Consider the following 18,677-nt stretch of genomic DNA (forward strand, 5'->3'; position numbering starts at 1 on the left):
AGAAGACGTTAGCACAGATGACCAAATCTTGGTCCAAGTGGTAGGTTTTAATGAGTCTTAAAGGAGAAGCGAGCAGTAGAGAGGTTTAGAGAGGGCTTCCAGAGTTTAGGACCTAGGCAGCTGAAGTAAAGCTACAAATACACTGTCCCATCAAACACCCACGGAAAGTACGGTACAGGTTAGATGCAGAGTAAAGCTCCATCTATAGAGTCCCATCAAAAGCTCCGAGGGCAGGTAGAGATCGGGCTATAAACAGAGTAAAGCTCCTTCTACACTCTCTGATTAATCAATTCCAGAACAGGTGCAGCACAGGTTAGATACAGAGGAACCACCCTCTACACTGTCTGATTAAACACACCCAGGGCAGGTACAGCACAGTGCAGATATACAGTACAGATCTATCTACACCGTCCCATCAAGCAATCCTAGGGTAGGTAGAGCACAGGTTAGATATAGAGTAATGATGCATCTACACTGTCCCGTCAAACACTCACGGTGTAAATAGCGAAGGTTAGATACAGAGTGAGGCTCCATCTACACTGTCCCATCAAACTCTCCCAGGTGACGTACAGCACGGATTAGATACAGAGCAAACTCCCTCTACACGGTCCAATTCGATACTTCCAGGACAGGTACTGCACTGGTTAGATACAGAATAAAGTTCCCTCAATGATGTCCCAACAAACATTCCCAAGGCATGTACTGCGCGGATTAGATACGAAGTAAAAACAGGGAGTTGAGGTTAAAGATATTTACTCAGACTAGTGGAAGTTGGGAAATGGTGTTCCACAAGAATCGGTTCTGGGAACACTGTTGTTTATCATTTACATAAACGATTTAGACTCGGGAATCAAAAGTACAATTTCAAAATTTGTAGATGACACCAAATTGCAAGGTATGGTTAATACTGAGGAAGACTGCGATAAAATGTAAGAAGACGTTAATAAACTTGCATAATTTGCCAATGAATTTCCATATAGGTAAGTGTGAGATGGTGCATTTTGGTAGGAAGAATAAGGAAGCCACATACTCCTTGGAAAATAAGAGTCTAAATGTGGTAGAGGAGCAAAGGGATCTGGGGGTACAGATACAGAAATTACTAAAAGTAGCAACACAGGTTAATTACATAGAATTACAAAGAATATACAGCACAGAAACAGGCCATTCGGCCCAACCAGTCCATGCCAGCATTTATGCTCCACTCCAGCCTCGTCCAATCTTTCCTCATCTAACTCTATCAGTATAACCCTATATTTCCTTTCTCCCTCATATGATTATCTAGCTTCCCCTTAAATGCATCTATACTATTCACCTCAACCACTCCCTGTGGTAGCGAGTTCCAAATTCTCACCACTCTTTGGGTAAAGAAGTTTCTTCTGAATCCCCTATTTGATTTCTTGGTGACTATCTTATATTGATGGACTCTAGTTTTGCTCTTCCACACAAGTAGAAACTCTGTCTGTGTCTACTCTATATCAGAATGTTTCATGATTTTAATGCCCCCTATAGGTATAACCTCACAGTTCTGGTATCATCCTTATAATTTTTTTGCACCCTCTGCAGTGCCTCTATATCCTTTATATAATATGGCGACCAGAACTGCACACAGTACTCCAAGTGTGATCTGAACAAGGTTCGATATAAGTTTAGCATAACTTTGCTACTTTTCAATTCTATCCCTCTAGAAATAAACCCTAGTGCTTGGTTTGCTTTTTTATGGCCTTATTAACCTGCATAGGCCATAAAAAGGCCATAAAAAAGCAAAGTTGGTGTTAATTTCTGGAGGGATAGAATTGATGTTATGTTAAGCATGTATAGAACCTTGGTTAGACCAAACTTAGAGTACTGTGCACAGTCTGGTCTCCATATTATGAAAAGGAGATAGAGGCACTGGAGCAGGTGCACAGAAGATTTACAAGGGTGATACCAGAATTGAGAGGATATACCTATCAGGACAGATTGAACAGGCTGGGGCTCTTTTCTCTAGATTGGCCAACCTCACTATGATACAACACGCTGACCCGCACTCCGCAGTACCGGCCCACCTAATTGACCAGCCTCTCAATGGTAATTGGTAGCACTCTCACCTCTGAGTCAGAGGATGGTGGGATCAAGTCCCACTCCAGAGACGTGAGCATAAAAATCTAGGCCGACACTCCAGTGCAGTAGAGGGAGTGCTGCACTGTCGGAGGGGCCGTCTTTCAGATGAGACGTTAAATCGAGGCCCCGTCTGCTCTCTCAAGTGGACGTAAAAGATCCCATGGCACCATTTCGAAGAAAATCAGGGGATTTATTCTTGGTGTCCTGGATAATATTTATCCCTCAATCAACATCACTAAAACAGATTATCTGCTCATTGTCGCATTGTTTGTGGGAGTTTGCTATGCGCAAAATGGCTGCTGTGTTTCCTACATTCCAACAGTGGCTACACTTCAAAAAGTATTGGAAAATTTCATTCACTTTGCTTCCAATTTCCACCCTTCCCTCGCCTTCACATGGGCTCTTCCCTTTCCTTCCTCTACTTCTCTATCTCCAATTCTGGGGATAGGCTATCAGCCAATATTCACTACAAGCCAAAAGCAAAATACTGCGGATGCTGGAAATCTGAAATAAAAACAGAAATGCTGGAAACACTCAGAGGTCAGGCAGCATCTTTGAAGAGAGAAACAGAGTTAACGTTTCAGGTCGATGACCAGTTCTGACAAAAGGTCATCGACCTGAAACGTTAACTCTGTTTCTCTTTCCACAGATGCTGCCTAACCTGCTGAGTGTTTCCAACATTTTCTGTTTTTATTCACTATAAGCCAATTGACTCCCACAGCTACCTTGACTACACACCCTCCCACCCTGCTTCCTGTAAGGACTCTATTCCATTCTCTCAGTTTCTGCATCTCCGTCGCATCTGTTCTGACGATGCTACCTTCCACACCAGTGCTTCCGATTTGTCTTCCTTTTTCAACCAAGGATTCCCCTCCACCGTGGTTGAAATGGCCCTCGACTGTGTCTGTTCCATTTCCCGCACTTCTGCCCTCACCCCTCCCTCGCAGAACCATGATAGGATTCCCCTTGTCCTCACCTTCCACCCCACCAGCCTCCACATTCAATGGATCATCCTCCACCATTACCACCACCTACAGCATGATACCACCACCAAGCACATCTTCCCCGCCCCTCAGCATTCTGAAGGGATCGTTCCCTCCGCAACACCCTGGTCCACTCCTCAATCACCCCTAAAACCCCTTCCCCTTCCCACAGCACCTTCCCGTGCAAGCGCAGGAGATGCAACACCTGCAGTTTTACTCCCTCCCTTCCCACTGTCTAGGGCCCCAACCAATCCTTCCAGGTGAAACATAAGAGCATAAGAATTAGGAGCAGGAGTAGGCCATACGGCCCCTCGAGCCTGCTCCACCATTCAATAAGATCATTGCTGATAATCGACCTCAACTCCACTTTCCAGCCCGATCTCCATATCCCTTGATTCCCCTAGAGTCCAAAAATCTATCTATTTCAGTCTTGAATATACTCACAGACTCAGCATTCACAGCCCTCTGGGGCAGAGAATTCCAAAGATTCACAACCCTCTGAGTAAAGAAATTCTTCATCTGTCTTAAATGGCCTACCCCTTATCCTGAGACTATGCCCCCTAGTTCTAGACACTCCAGCCAGGGGAAACAACCTCTCAGCATCTACTCTGTCAATCCCCTTCAGAATCTTGTATGTTTCAATGAGATCACCTCTCATTCTTCTAAACTCCAGAGAGTATAGGCCCATTCTACACAATCTCTCATCATAGGACAGCCCTCTCATCCCAGGAATCAATCTAGTGAACCTTCGTTGGACCGCCTCCAAGGCAAGTATATCCTTCCTTAGATAAAGAGACCAAAACTGTGCACCGTACTCCAAGTGTGGTCTCACCAAAGCCCTGTACAATTGTAGCAAGACTTCCTTACTCTTATACTCCAACCCCTTGCAATAAAGGCCAACATTTGCCTTACTTATTGCTTGCTGTACCTGCATGTTAGCTTTCTGTGTTTCTTGCACGAGGACACCAAATCTCTCTGAACACCAACATTTGAAAGTTTCTCACCATTTAAAAAATATTCTGCTTTTCTATTCTTCCTACCAAAGTGAATAACCTCACATTTCCCTACATTATACTCCATCTGCCACCTAACTGCCCACTCGCTTAGTCTATCTATATCCCTTTGCCGACTCTTTGTGTTCTCCTCACAGCTTACTGTCCCACCTAGCTTTGTATCATCAGCAATCTTGGATACATTACACTCAGTCCCTTCATATAGGTCATTAATATAGATTGTAAATAGCTGAGGCTCCAACACTGATCCTTGTGGCACCCCACTAGTTACAGCCTGCCAACCTGAAAAAGATCCGTTTATCCCTATTCTCTGTTTACTGTCCGTTAGCCAATCCTCTATCCATGCTACTATATTACCCCCAACCCCATGATCCCTAATCTTGTGCAATAACCTTTTATGTGGCACCTTATCGAATGCCTTTCAGAAATCCAAATATACTACATCCACTGGTTCCCTTTAATCTACCCTGCTAGTTACATCCTCAAAAAACTCTAATAAATTTGTCAAACATGATTTCCATTTCATAAAACTATGTTAACCCTGTCTAATCATGGAATGATTTTCTAAGTGCCCTGATACCACTTCCTTAATGCAACACCCTTAAGAAGGGAGGGAGACAGAAAGCAGGAAACTATAGACCAGTTAGCCTAACATCTGTTGTTGGGAAAATGCTGGAGTCCTTCATTAAGGAAGCAGTAGCAGGGCATTTGGAAAATCATAATGCAGTCAAGCAGAGCCAGCATGGTTTTATGAAAGGGAAGTCATGTTTAACAAACTTGCTGAAGTTCTTTGAGGAGGTAACGAGCAGGGTGGACAAAGGTGAACCAGTGGATGTGGTGTATTTGGATTTCCAGAAGGCATTTGATAATGTGCCACATAAAAGGTCACTGCATAAGGTAAGAGCTAACAGAGTTGGGGATAATATATTAGCATGGATAGAGCATTGGCTAACTAACAGAAAGCAGAGAGTCGGGATAAATGGGTAATTTTCTGGTTGGCAAACGGTAACTAGTGGGGTGCCACAGGGATCAGTGCTGGGGCCTTACGATTTACAATCTACATTAATGACTTGGATGAAGGGACCGAGTGTAATGTAGCCAAATTTGCGGATGATACAAAGATGGGTGGGAAAGCAAGTAGTGCAGAGGACTCAAAGAACCTGCAAAGGGATATAGACAGGCCAAGTGAGTGGGCAAGCAATTGGCAGATGGAGTATAATGTGGGAAAGTGCAAGGTTATACACTTTGGCAGGAAAAATAAAAAAGCAAATTATTATTTATATGGAGAGATTACAAAATGCTACAGTTCAGTGGGATGGGGGTCCTTGTGCATGAAACACAAAAAAGTTAGCATGCAGGTACAGCAAGTAATCGAAAAGGCAAATGGAATGTTGGCCTTTATTTCAAAGGGGTTGGAGTATAAAAGCAGGGAAGTCCTGCTACAACTGTACAGGGTATTGGTGAGACCACTCCTTGAGTACTGCGTTCAGTTTTGGTCTCCTTATTTAAGGAAGGAAATACTTGCATTGGAGGCAGTTCAGAGACAATTCACTAGATTACTTCCAGAGATGAGGGGGTTGACTCATGAGGAAAGGTTGAGCAGGCTGGGCCTATACTCATTGGAATTTAGAAGAATGAGAGGTGATCTTATTGAAACATATAAGATACTGAGGGGACACGACAAGGTAGATGCAGAGAGGATGTTTTCCCTCATGGTGAAATCTAGAACGCGGGGGCACAGTTTTAGAATAAAGGGTCGCCCTTTTAGAACTGAGATGAGGAATTTCTTCTCAGAGGGTCGTAAATTTGTGGAATTCTCTGCCCCAGAGAGCTGTGGAGGCTGGGTCATTAAATACATTTAAGGTGGAGATAGACAGATTTTTGCAAGATAAGGGAGTGAAGGGTTATGGGGAGTGGGCGGGGAAGTGGCTTTGAGCCGAAGATCAGCCATGATCTTATTGCATGGCGGAGCAGCCTCGAGAGGCCAAGTGGCCTATTCTTGCTCCTATTTCTTAAGTTCTTATGTTGTTAACAATGGATTGCAGCATTTTCCCGACGACTGATGTCAGGCTAACTGGCCCGTTTTTCTCTACCTCCTTTCTTGAATAGCGGTGTTACATTTGCAACCTTCCAATCTGCTGGGACCATTCTAGAATCTAGGGAATTTTGGAAGATCAAAACCAATGCATCCACTATCTCTGCAGCTAACTCTTTTAGAACCCTAGGATGTAGGCCGTCAGGTCCAGGGGATATGTCGGCTTTCAGTCCCATTAGTTTCCCTAGTACTTTTTCTCTACTTATATTAATTACATTAAGTTCCTCATCCTCATTACGCCCTTGGTTCCTACCATTTTTGGTATGCTTTTTGTGTATTACTGTGAAGACAGATACAAAATATTTGTTTAACGTTTCTGCCATTTCCTTATTCCCCATAATAATTTCTCCTGTCTCAGCCTCTAAGGGACCAACGTTTACTTTTTCTACTCTCTTCCTTTTTACATACTTGTAGAAACTCTTACAATCTGCTTTTATATTCCTTGCTAGTTTTCTCTCATATTCTATTTTTTCCCTTTTTATCAATTTTTTGGTCAATTTTTGCTGGTTTCTGAAACTCTCCCAATCCTCAGGATTATTATTATTCTTTGCAACATTATAAGCTGCTTCTTTCAATCTAATGCTTTCCTTAACTTCTTTAGTTAGCCACGGTTGGATCACTTTTCCCATAGAGTTTTTGCTTCTCAATGGAATGTACTTTTGTTGAGAAATATAAAATATTTCTTTAAATGCTAGCCACTGCTTATCTACCGCCATACCTTTTAATCTATTTTTCCAATCTACCTTAGCAAGCTAGCCCCTCATACCTATGTAATTGGATTTATTTAAGTTTAAGACTGTAGTTTCGGACATAGGCTAGTCACTCAAAATTAATGTGAAATTCTACCATATTATGATCACTCTGCACCAGAGGATCCTTCACTATGAGCTTGCTAATTAACCCTGTCTAATTACACAATACAAGATCTAAAATAGCCTGTTCCCTGGTTGGTTCCATGACATATTGTTCTAGGAAAGTGGCCCGAATGCATTTCATGAACTCGTCCTCCAGCCTACCTTTGCTAATTTGATTTGTCCAGTCTATATGAAGATTAACAGCAATTTACTTGTACTTCCTTCAATTTAGTATACTGTATTCGCTGCTCACAATGCAGTCTCCTCTGCTTTGGGGAGACCAAACGCAGATTTGTGGAACACCTCCGTTCAATCTGCAAGCGTGACACCGAGCTTTTGATCACCTGTCATTTTAATTCTCTGCTCCACTCCCACCTCTCTGTCCTCGGCCTTTTACACTGTTCCAACAAAGCTCAACGTAAGCTCGAGGAACAGCACCTCATCTTTTGATTAGGCACTTTACAGCCTTCTGGACTCAAAATTGAGAGCAACAATTTCAGACCATAACCTCTGCCCCTTTTTTTTCACATGGCAGCTGTTGATGATTTTGCCATTCCCATTTACCTCCGCCAGACCCATCTTTTGTTTTTTCCACTTGTTCCATTACCATCTCTTTCAGCCTCGCACCATCATCTCTTTTGTCTTTTATTCTCTCTTACCTTCCACCCTATCACAGGCAGTCCCTTTTGTTTGTTCCTGTCCTCCCCATCCCCTTTCCCTACCTCTGTACCTGCTTAAAATCTGTTACATCTCTAACTTTTTCCAGTTCTGACAAAAATCATCGACCTGAAATGTTAAATCTGTTTCTCTCGCCTCAGGTGCTGCCTGACCTGTTGAGTATTTCCAACATTTTCTGGTTTTATCTCAAAAAGTACTCGATTGGTTGTAAAGCACTTTGTGACGTCCGGTGGTCGTGAAAGGCGCTATATAAATGCAGGTCTTTCTTTCTCTGGTGCAGCAGCACCAAAACGGTTTTCCCGCCAAAAGCTTTGAATCAAAAAAACGATGACGGACACTGATTGGCTGAAAGCTGTTGCCAATTGAGCCAATCAGAGGTGGCGCCGCCGGGTGAGGTCAGACGCACACTGCCGGAGCAGCGGGGAGACGCAGGTTGGTGGTTCGTTCTGCTGCTGGCGGTGTTTTTGCTCCCGGCGGGATCAAGTGTCAATGAGAGGCCCTCGGAGAGACTCTTCTGGCCGGCAGGCGGTCGGTCATGGGCTGGACTCGGCTGTTAGAGCCCAAGCAGCGTGACCAGAGCTAGGCCGCATGTGCACTGGGCAGTGCGATCGGCAGCACGACCGGAGCTGGGCCGGATGCGTACTGGGCGGCAGGACCGGAGCTAGGCCACATGCGCACTGGGCAGCGTGACCGGAGCTAGGCCGCATGCGCACTGGGCAGCGCGACTGGAGCTAGGGCCGCATGCGCACTGGGCAGCGCGACTGGCGATAGGCCGCATGCGCACTGGGTAGCTTATCGCTCCATTAAATTTACTGACGCAGAAATATTCATTTTATTGAGGCATTGAGGGATTTTCCTTCCCCCCACTATATGGGAAGGATATAGCAGTGTGACAGTGTCATTAACTGGCACTGTTTAAAGTTAATGCAGGATTTTATCAGGATATATAGGTTCTCCAATGGATGGTGTCAGTACGACACAGAATCATACACCAGACTGGTCTGTGCCAGTGTTTATGCTCAGCGCGAGCCTCCTATCAACTTACTTCATCTAATCCTATTGCACAGGCAGAAAGGGAATGGGTGACCACCAGGCAGAGTAGTAGGTGCAGGCAGGTAGTGCAGGAGTCCCCTGTGGTCATCCCCCTCTCAAACAGATATACCGCTTTGGATACTGTTGAGGGGGATGGCTTATCAGGGGACGTCAGCAGCAGCCAACTTCCTGGCACCAGGGGTGGTTCTGCTGCACAGGACGGGAGGAAAAAGTGGGGTAGAGCTATAGTAATAGGGAATTCTATTGTAAGGGGAATGGATAGGCGTTTCTGCGGCTGCAAACGAGACTCCAGGATGGTGTGTTGCCTCCCTGGTGCAAGGGTCAAAGATGTCTCAGAGCGGCTGCAGAACATTTTGGAGGGGGAGGGTGAACAGCCAGTTCTCATGATGCATATAGGTACCAACGATATAGGTAAAAAAACGGGATGAGGTCCTAAAAGCTGAATATAGGGAGTTAGGAGGTAAATTTAAAAATAGGAACTCAAAGGTAGTACTCTCAAATTGCTACCAGTGCCACGTGCTAGTCAGAGTAGAAATAGAAGGATATTTCAGATGAATATGTGGCTAGAGGAATGGTGCAAGGCGGAGGGATTCAAATTCCTGGGACATTGGAACCGGTTCTGGGGGAGGTGGGACCACTACAAACCGGACGATTTGCACCTGGGCATGACCGGGACCGATGTCTTACGGGGAGTGTTTGCTAGTGCTCTGGGGAAGGGTTTAAACTAAAATGGCAGGGGGTTGGGAACCTGAGCAGGGAGACAGAGGAAAGGGAAACAAGGATAAAAGCAAAAGACAGGAATTGAAAAACAAAAGTGGCAGTCAGAGAAATCAAGGGTTTAAATCAAACATGGCCAGAGTAAATAATAATTCTAAAAGGTCTAAGAGCATTAAATAAACAAGCCTGAAGGCTTTGTGTCTTAATGCGAGGAGCATTCGTAATAAGATGGATGAATTAGCTGCGCAAATAGAGGTAAACGAATATGATATGATTGGGATTACGGAAACATGGCTCCAGGGTGGCCAAGGCTGGGAACTCAACATCCAGTGGTATTCAATATTCAGGAAAGATAGGCAAAAAGGAAAAGGAGGTGGGGTAGCATTGCTGGTTAAAGAGGGGATTAACACAATTGTAAGGAAGGATATTAGCTCTGATGATGTGGAATCTGTATGGGTAGAACGGAGAAATACCATGGGGCAGAAAACATTAGTGGGAGTGGTATATAGACCTCCAAACAGTAATGCGGAGGTTGGGGATGGCATTAAAAGGGAAATTAGAGAAGTGTGCAATAAGGGCACAGCAGTTATCATGGGTGACTTTAATCTACATATAGATTGGGCTAACGAAATTAGTAACAATACTGTGGAGGAGGAATTCCTGGAGTGTATACGGGATGGTTGCCTGGACCAATATGTCGAGGAACCAACTAGAGATCAAGCCATCTTAGACTGGGTATTATGTAATGAGAAAGGATTCATTAGCAATCTTGTGCGCGGCCCCTTGGGTCGGAGCGATCATAATATGATAGAATTCTTCATTAAGATGGAAAGTGATGTAGTTGACTCAGAGGCTAGGGTCCTGAATTTAAAAAAAGGAAACTACGATGGTATGAGGCGCGAGTTGGGTAGGATTGACTGGGGAATGTCACTCAAAGTGTTGACGGTGAAGAGGCAATGGCAAACAATCAATGATCGCATGGATGAACTACAGAATTTGTTCATCCCAGTTTGGCATAAAAATAAAACAAAAAAGGTGACTCAACCGTGGCAAACAAGGGAAATTAGGGATAGCATAAGATCCAAGGAGAGGACATATAAATTGGCCAGAAAAAGCAGTAAACCTGAGGATTGCGAGCAGTTTAGGATTCAACAAAGGAGGACAAAGGGATTAATTAAGAAGTGGAAAATAGAGTATGAGAGTAAGCTTGCAGGGAACATAAAAACTGACTGTAAAAGCTTTTGTGAAGAGAAAAAGATTGGTGAAGTCAAGCGTAGGTCCCTTGCAGTCAGAATCAGGAATTTATAATCGGGAACAAAGAAATGGCAGACCAATTAAATAGATACTTTGGTTCTGTCTTCGCAAAGGAGGACACAAATAACCTCCCAGAGATGTTGGGGAACATAGGGTCTAATGAGAGGGAGGAACTGAAAGAAATCAGTATTTGTAGGGAAATGGTGTTAGGGAAATAGACAGGATTGAAGGCCGATAAATCCCCAGGGCCTGATAATCTACATCCTAGGGTACTTAAGGAAGTGGCCCCAGAAATAGTAGATGCATTGCTGGTCATCTTCCAAAATTCTATAGACTCTGAAACATGGATTGGAGGGTAGCTAATGTTACCCCACTATTCACAAAAGGTGGTCGAGAGAAAACGGGGAATTATAGAACAGCCGGTAAGTGGGGAAAATGCTAGAGTCCATTATAAAAGATGTAATAGCAGAGCAATTGTAAAACAGTGACAGGATTGGACAAAGTCAACATGGATTTACAAAAGGTAAATCGTGCTTGACCAATCCACTGGAATTTTTTGAGGATGTAACTGGTAAATTAGATAAGGGAGAACCAGTGGATGTGGTGTATTTGGACTTTCAGAAGGCTTTCGATAAGGTACCGTACAAGAGATTAGCGTGTAAAGGTAAGGCACATGGGATTGGGGGCAAGGTATTGACTTGGATAAAGAACTGGTTGGCAGACAGAAAGCAAAGAGTTGGAATAAACGGGTCTTTTTCCGAGTGGCAGGCAGTGACTAGTCGGGTACCGCAGGGATCGGTCCTTGGACCTCAGCTATTCACAATATATATTAATGATCTAGACGAGGGAACTAGATGTAATATCTCCAAGTTTGCAGACGACACAAAGCTGGGTGGGCGTGTGTGCTGTGAGGAGGATGCCGAGAAACTCCAGTATGATTTGGACAGGTTGGGTGATTGGGCAGAAGCATGGCAGATGTAATATAATGTGCATAAATGCGAGGTTATCCACTTTGGTGTCAAAAGCAGGAAGGCAGATTATTATCTGAATGGCAATAGATTGGGAGAAGTGGAAGTGCACTGTGACCTGGGTGTCCTTGTGCACCAGTCGCTGAAGGTAAGCATGCAGGTGCAGCAGGCGGTTAAGAAGGCAAATGGTATGTTGGCCTTCGTAGCGAGAGGTTTCGAGTACAGGAACAAGGATGTCTTGCTGCAGTTGTACAGGGCCTTGGTGAGGCCACATCTTGAGTATTGTGTGCAGTTTTGGTCGCCTTATCTGAGGCAGGATGTTCTTGCCATGGAGGGAGTGCAGCGAAGATTCACCAGGCTGATACCTGGGATGGCAGGAATGACGTATGAGGAGAGATTGGGTCGATTGGGCTTATACTCGCTGGAGTTTGGAAGAATGAGAGGGGATCTTATTGAAACTTATAAAATTCTAACAGGACTAGACAGACTAGATGCAGGAAGGATGTCCCCAATAGCTGGGGTGTCCAGAACCACGGGTCACAGTCTAAGGATAAGGGGTAAGCCATTTAGGACAGAGAGGAGGAATTGCTTGACCCAGAGAGTGGTGAACCTGTGGAATTCTCTGCCACAGAAGGCAGTAGAGGCCAATTCATTAAATATATTCAAGAAGTAGTTAGATATATTTCTTAAGCCTAAATGGATCAAGGGATATGGAGAGAAGGCAGGGACAGGGTACTGAGTTTGGATGATCAGCCATGATCTCATTGAATGGCAGAGCAGGCTCAAGGGGCCGAATGGCCTACTCCTGGTGCTATCTTCTATGTTTCTATCAACATATAAATCTTCCATTCATTTCTCCCTCATGTGTTTATCTAACTTCTAGAGAAAAGTCCCCCAGCCTATTCAGTCTTTCCTGACAGTTATACCCTCTCAGTTTTGGTATCATCCTTGTATATCTTTTTGGCACTTTCCCCAGTGCTTCTATATTCTTTTTGTAATATGGAGACCAGAACTGTGCACAGTTGTTAAGTGTGGTCTAACTAAGATTCTATGCAAGTTTAACATAACTTCTCTGCTTTTCCATTCTATCCCTCTAGAAACAGAACCCAGTGCTCAGTTTCCTTTTTTATGGCCTTATTAACCTGCGTTGCTACTTTCAATGATTTGTGTATCTGTACCCCTAAATCCCTTTACTCTTCTACCCCATTTAGATTCTTATTTTCCAAGGAGTATGTGGTCTCCTTATTCTTCCTACCAGAATGCACCACCTCACATTTATCTATATTGAAATTAATTTGCCATTTGCATGCCCCTTCTGCAGATTTATTAACATCTTATAATTTGTTGCAGTCTTCCTCAGTATCAACTATTTGGTTTCATCTGCAAATGTTCATATTGCACTTCCAATTCCCATGCCCGTCATTTATGTAAATAGGGAACAGTGGTCCCAGCACTGATCCCTGTGGAACACCACCTCCCACCATCCTGAGTAATTACCTTTAAACCCTACTCTCTGTTTGGTGTTTTGTAGCCAGCTTGCTATCCATTCTGCTACTTGTCCCCTGACTCCACATGCTCTGACCTAGTGATGAGTCTATTATGCAGTACCTTATCCAAAGACCTTTAGAAAGTCCATGTATAATAGATCTACTACATTACTCTTGTCTACTCTTTCTGTTACTGCTTTAAATAATTCAATAATGATGGTCAAGCATGACCGTCCATTTTGCAATAAAAAGGAAAGGAAAGACTTGCATTTATATAGCGCCTTTCACGATCACCGGACGTCTCAAAGCATTTTACAGCCAATGAAGTACTCTTTTTGAAGTCACTGTCGTAATGTAGGAAACGCGGCAGCCGATTTGCGCACAGCAAGCTCCCACAAACAGAAATGTGATAATGACCAGATAATCTGTTTTTGTTATGTTAATTAAGGGATAAATATTGGCCAGGACACCGGGGATAACTCACAGCAATATGGTTGACTCTTAACTGCCCTCTGAAATGGCCAAGCAAGCCACTCAATTGTATATGGCGGCTCACCACCGCCTTCTGTAGGGCAATTAGGAATGGGCAATAAATGCCGGCCTTGCCGGCAACACCCGGATCCCGTGAACAAATAAATTTAAAAAAACAAAAAGCACCTTTAATTTTGTTTGCTTTAGTGATTGGGGACTCATTTCTATTACAGTGTGTGAAAATTTTATTAAACTACAATGGAACATTGCCCCAATTGAAACCGTGCACCTAACAAATGCCAGATGAATGTGCTACGAGTCAATGTAACTGTACAATAGAGTGATGTGTTGTTCTGCAGGTTGAAAGTTGAATGTATGTTTCAGAGTCTTTGGGAACATACCAATTGGCTTTTCTCCTTTGGGTCCTGAGTCCAAATTCGGCCCAGTGTGATGGGGTGTGAATCTCCGTTCACTGACAGTTGAAATGACAGTTTGGGTATGTTGTGGGAAATCCCCACCAGGAGTCAGCCGTCATGTTGAATCAAATCGACCTTTATTACAAGCTAGTAGGGGAGTAGAGTATGGCTGTCTGCCACCACCAACTCAACTTGATACAGTTACAGCAGCATATTTATAGGGGTTATATGGTAATGTCCCATTCCCATACATGGTTGTGCTCCGTGTAGTACCATGTGCAACGTGCCGTGTGCAGAAGGACCGAGTGCAAACCAATACATAGGGTCCATAGACTAAACCTTGGGCTCCAGGATGTCCTTGATACACTGGTAGCCCATCGGACCAATATGGTCACGAGTTAAGCAGCTGGATTCCTTACATAATGGTGAAGGTCGATGTCTACTCCTTATCTTGAGTTAAGACATCCTGCTGTGCTCCCATGTGCCTTGTTTATCCTATTTACGTGCACTCAGCTTTTTACACAATGGCAAATCTAAATACTGTCAAGTTAGTATACATAAATGGTTTATTAGCCATTTCAACTCTCTATACCTCGTGCTTGCTACATTCCAGAACATATAATCCATTAATACATTTTAAGGTACATACTCAATTCCCTCAACAGGGTAGTTCCCAATGGCTGTGAGTTCACAGCTTAAATCCAGCCCTAATTTGACAGGACTGATTTTACACAATTACTATCATTGAGGGCGTAGTCAAACTGCAGGTTGGTGTCAATGCACATCGGTTGTAGCATCGCTCTGATGGCAATCTTGGGAAGTGCAAATTGGGTATTAAGGCCCAAATTGACTTTAAAGCAAAGCCGAATGAGACTCGCTCCTCCAGGGAGGCTTGCATGTCAGACGGGCCCTGACTCCGAATTCCGGTTTTGTTCACACTATAACTGCTACTTCACACAGACCCGACAGTTGTAGTGTAAGTAAAGTCCTTGGATAGTCCCCAAGGACAGCTGTTGTCAGTCACGGTAGGGGATGCTTGTTTGAGTTTTGTTGTACGTGAGAACCCAAAGGATGTTTACTGATCCATGTGTCTGTGTGTTCATGTTTGCTAGACGGAGATTGCTTAGATACTCTGGGACTAAGAGCCAGGATGGAAATACTGAAAGAAACGGAAATGTTACTAAATGATCAGCCTGGATCAGCGGAGACTCCTGGACCTGGATCAGCGGAGAGTCCTGGACCTGGATCAGCAGAGACTCCTGGACCTGGATCAGCAGAGACTCCTGGACCTGGATCGACAGGGACTCCTGGACCTGGATCAGCGGAGACTCCCGGACCTGGATCAGCGGAGACTCCCGGACCTGGATCAACGGAGACTCCTGGACCTGGATCAGCGGAGACTCCTGGACCCAATCAGCAGGGGTCTGTCCCTCCGGAAGGTGGAGGTTTTCAGTGTTTTGTGTGTGGGAAGGGCTTCAGGTGGCCTCATCTTTTGAAAATGCACCTGCGAGTTCACACAGGAGAGAAACCGTTCGAGTGCACGCTATGTAAAAAGCGATTTAATAAATCTAGTTACTTAACAGTACATCAACGATATCACACGGGAGAGAAGCCGTTCGAATGTACAGAGTGTAAGAAGCGGTTTTGCACATCTCGTGATCTGAAAACGCATCAACGAACTCATACTGGGGAGAAGCCGTTTGAGTGCACAGTGTGTAAGAAGCGGTTCGGGCAGTCCGCTAACTTAATACATCATCAGCGAACTCACACCGGCGAGAAACCCTTTGAATGTTCAGTGTGTAAAAAGTGTTTTGGCAAATCCAGTAACTTGATCCAACATCAGCGATTTCACACTGGAGAGAGGCCATTTGAGTGTACTGCGTGTAAAAGACAATTTTATACATCTGGTCAATTAACCCGGCATTACCAAACTCACACCGGGGAGAAACCATTCGAGTGTACAGTGTGTAGAAAGCACTTTTATACATCTGGCTGCTTGACCAGACATCAACGAATTCACACTGGCAAGAAATCGCTGTAATGGTCAGTGTTTGCCTAGTCCAGTGACTTGATCCAGTATCAGCGAATTCACATTGGAGAGATATTGTTCAATGCAGCGCACTAGGTTGGAGATTATGGAATCTCCTGCATGAATTATTCTCTTTCAGTTGGTTTCTTCCAGGGTGTCAGTATTTGGATGTTCCTGACCAACGGATCCACCACAGACCCAAGTCACGTACGGACTGGGGTCAAGCAAGGCTGTGTCATCGCACCAACGCTCTTTTCGATCTTCCTGGCTGCAATACTGCATCTCACCCTCACTACTGAACAAACGGGAAACTGTTCAGCCTCCATCGTCTCCAGTCCAAATCCAAGGTCGTCCCATCCTCTGTCATCGAATTACAGTATGCAGATGACGCTTGTGTCTGTGCACACTCGGAGGTCGAATTCCAAATTATTGTCAACACCTTCACCGAAGCGTACGAGAGCATGGGCCTTACACTAAACATCCGTAAGACAAAGGTCCTCTACCAACCTGCCACCGCCACACAGTACTGCTCCCCGATTATCAAAATCCATGACGAGGCCTTGGACAACGTGGACCATTTTCCATACCTCGGGAGCCTACTGTCAACAAGGGCAGACGTCGATGACAAAGTCCAACACTGCCTTCAGTGTGCCAGTGCAGTCTTTGGTCGCCTGAGGAAGAGAGTATTTGAAGACCAGGCCCTCCTGTATGCTTCAGAGACATGGACCATGTACAGCAGGCACCTCAAAGCACTGGAGAGGTACCACCAATGCTGCCTCCTCAAGATCCTGCAAATCCATTGGCAGGATAGGCGCACCAATGTCAGTGTTCTTGCTCAGGCCAACATCCCCAGTATGGAAGCTTTGACCATGCTCGATCAGCTCCGATGGATGGGTCACAACGTCCGCATGCCCGATACAAGACTCCCAAAACAAGCGCTCTACTCGGAGCTCCGACACAGCAAGAGAACCCCAGATGGGCAGAGGAAACGCTTCAAGGACACCCTCAAAGTCTCCTTGAAAAAATGCAACATCCCCACCGACACCTGGGAATCCCTGGCCCAAGACTGCACAAAGTGGAGGAGAAGCATCCGGGAAGGCGCCGAACACCTCGAGTCTCTTCGCCGGGAGCAAGCGGAAGGAGCGCACGTCAACTCAGGCACCCCACCCACTCGCCCCTTCAACCACCGTGACAGAGACTGTAGGTCCCGCATTGGTCTCATCAGTCACCTGAGAACTCATTTTTAGTGTGGAAGCAAGTCATCCTTGGTTCCGAGGGACTGCCGAAGAAGTAGACGTTTAGAATCGGTTCCTTTCCTGCAGTGACTGTCGCCAGTATTTGATCCACCACAAGCAATCCCCTGGTCTGTGGTTCCTGTCACTAACGGTGTCCAGGATGGGTTCCAGAACTCGGTGTTAACTGGAAACACCAGGTTTTGTCTATGAGAGAGCGCAGTTACAGCGCAAACGGATTAGATCACAGGATGTTGGAGTTTTGTGTCTGTGCTCACCAGCTTGCCATCGCCCAGGGGCAGGCGAGTGCAGACCCCAGCCAAGATATCAATTGTGGAATTCCAATATTCACTCTACTCTGTTCTGTCTTCATTTATGTGTTTAAGGACTAATTAAACCCGTTGTTTGAATGAGTGCAATGTTCACTGATCAATTCACTGACTGCCTCCTCCCTAGAATCACACTGAAATGTTAGGTGATTAAATCCCAGCCTGTTTCATAATGATCAGTCTTACCTGCTGTTATCTTAAACTCTGCCTTGTTGAGGACACAAATCTCCTTCCTGTGTTATGGAGACCAGTGCTACAGCCCCTCGTGCACTAACACATCACCTCCTGTTACGATTGGAGTCTAGTTTTGTGTTTACCTTTCCACTGCAGCAAGACGCTGGTCTGCTGATCTCACTATTATTTTGCTGTCACTTTCCTGATCTGTTCCATTCAATACACACTCCTTATTTTGCTTCTTTGTGTGATAGCAGAGAATATTATAGCATGTTGTTTTAAATTCTAACATAATGTACACCACATGACCAATGTAATCTTACTGGGGCCAAATTTATTGGTTTCTATAAATAGTTAACAGTTTCTCCTCTTAGTTTATACGTACACTTGTACCAACACGAATACAAGATTCAAGAACATCCCCTCACAGCAGTGATGGATGTAAAATTGTCCAATAAAAGGTGAAAGAGTCTATTGCTCGGGTATCAGGAGGACCTGCGGCCAAGTCCCGAGGCGGGTGGGCAGGGGATTAATGTGCTTCAAACAAGAGGTGACGAGGCCAGGCGCCATTGCAGCCACACCTGTTTCAAGGTCTATATTGAACGCTGAACAAAAGTTGTACTACTTGAGATGAGCCAGTGTGTTGAGTGATTAGTACCAGAGCAGCTTGTGATCGGACACTAAACCAGGAAAGTTCATGGTAATGATTGAAGCCCCTATCAATTCAGCATCAATAGAAACAAACAGGAGGAAAATTAATATAGAAATTGGAGGCAAACAGAATGCAGAAATGATTAAAGTGCCAGTGAGAATTACAGCAGAAA

General features: G+C 44.6%; 1 protein-coding gene across 1 annotated transcript; it reads left to right on the forward strand.

Moving 5' to 3' along the window:
* The first annotated feature begins 8,055 nt into the window (after positions 1 to 8,055).
* On the forward strand, positions 8,056 to 17,764 carry LOC147116154 (uncharacterized). The gene is made up of 2 exons (XM_085990911.1): positions 8,056 to 8,155; positions 15,202 to 17,764. The coding sequence occupies exon 2, from the start codon at positions 15,240 to 15,242 to the stop codon at positions 16,128 to 16,130; it is 891 nt and encodes a 296-aa protein (XP_085847037.1). The 5' UTR covers positions 8,056 to 8,155; positions 15,202 to 15,239; the 3' UTR covers positions 16,131 to 17,764.
* The last annotated feature ends 913 nt before the right edge of the window (positions 17,765 to 18,677 follow it).

This window comes from Somniosus microcephalus, chromosome 6 (assembly GCF_052327205.1).
Source record: "Somniosus microcephalus isolate GS21.2 chromosome 6, FLI_Smic_1.0, whole genome shotgun sequence".
NCBI lineage: Eukaryota > Metazoa > Chordata > Chondrichthyes > Squaliformes > Somniosidae > Somniosus > Somniosus microcephalus.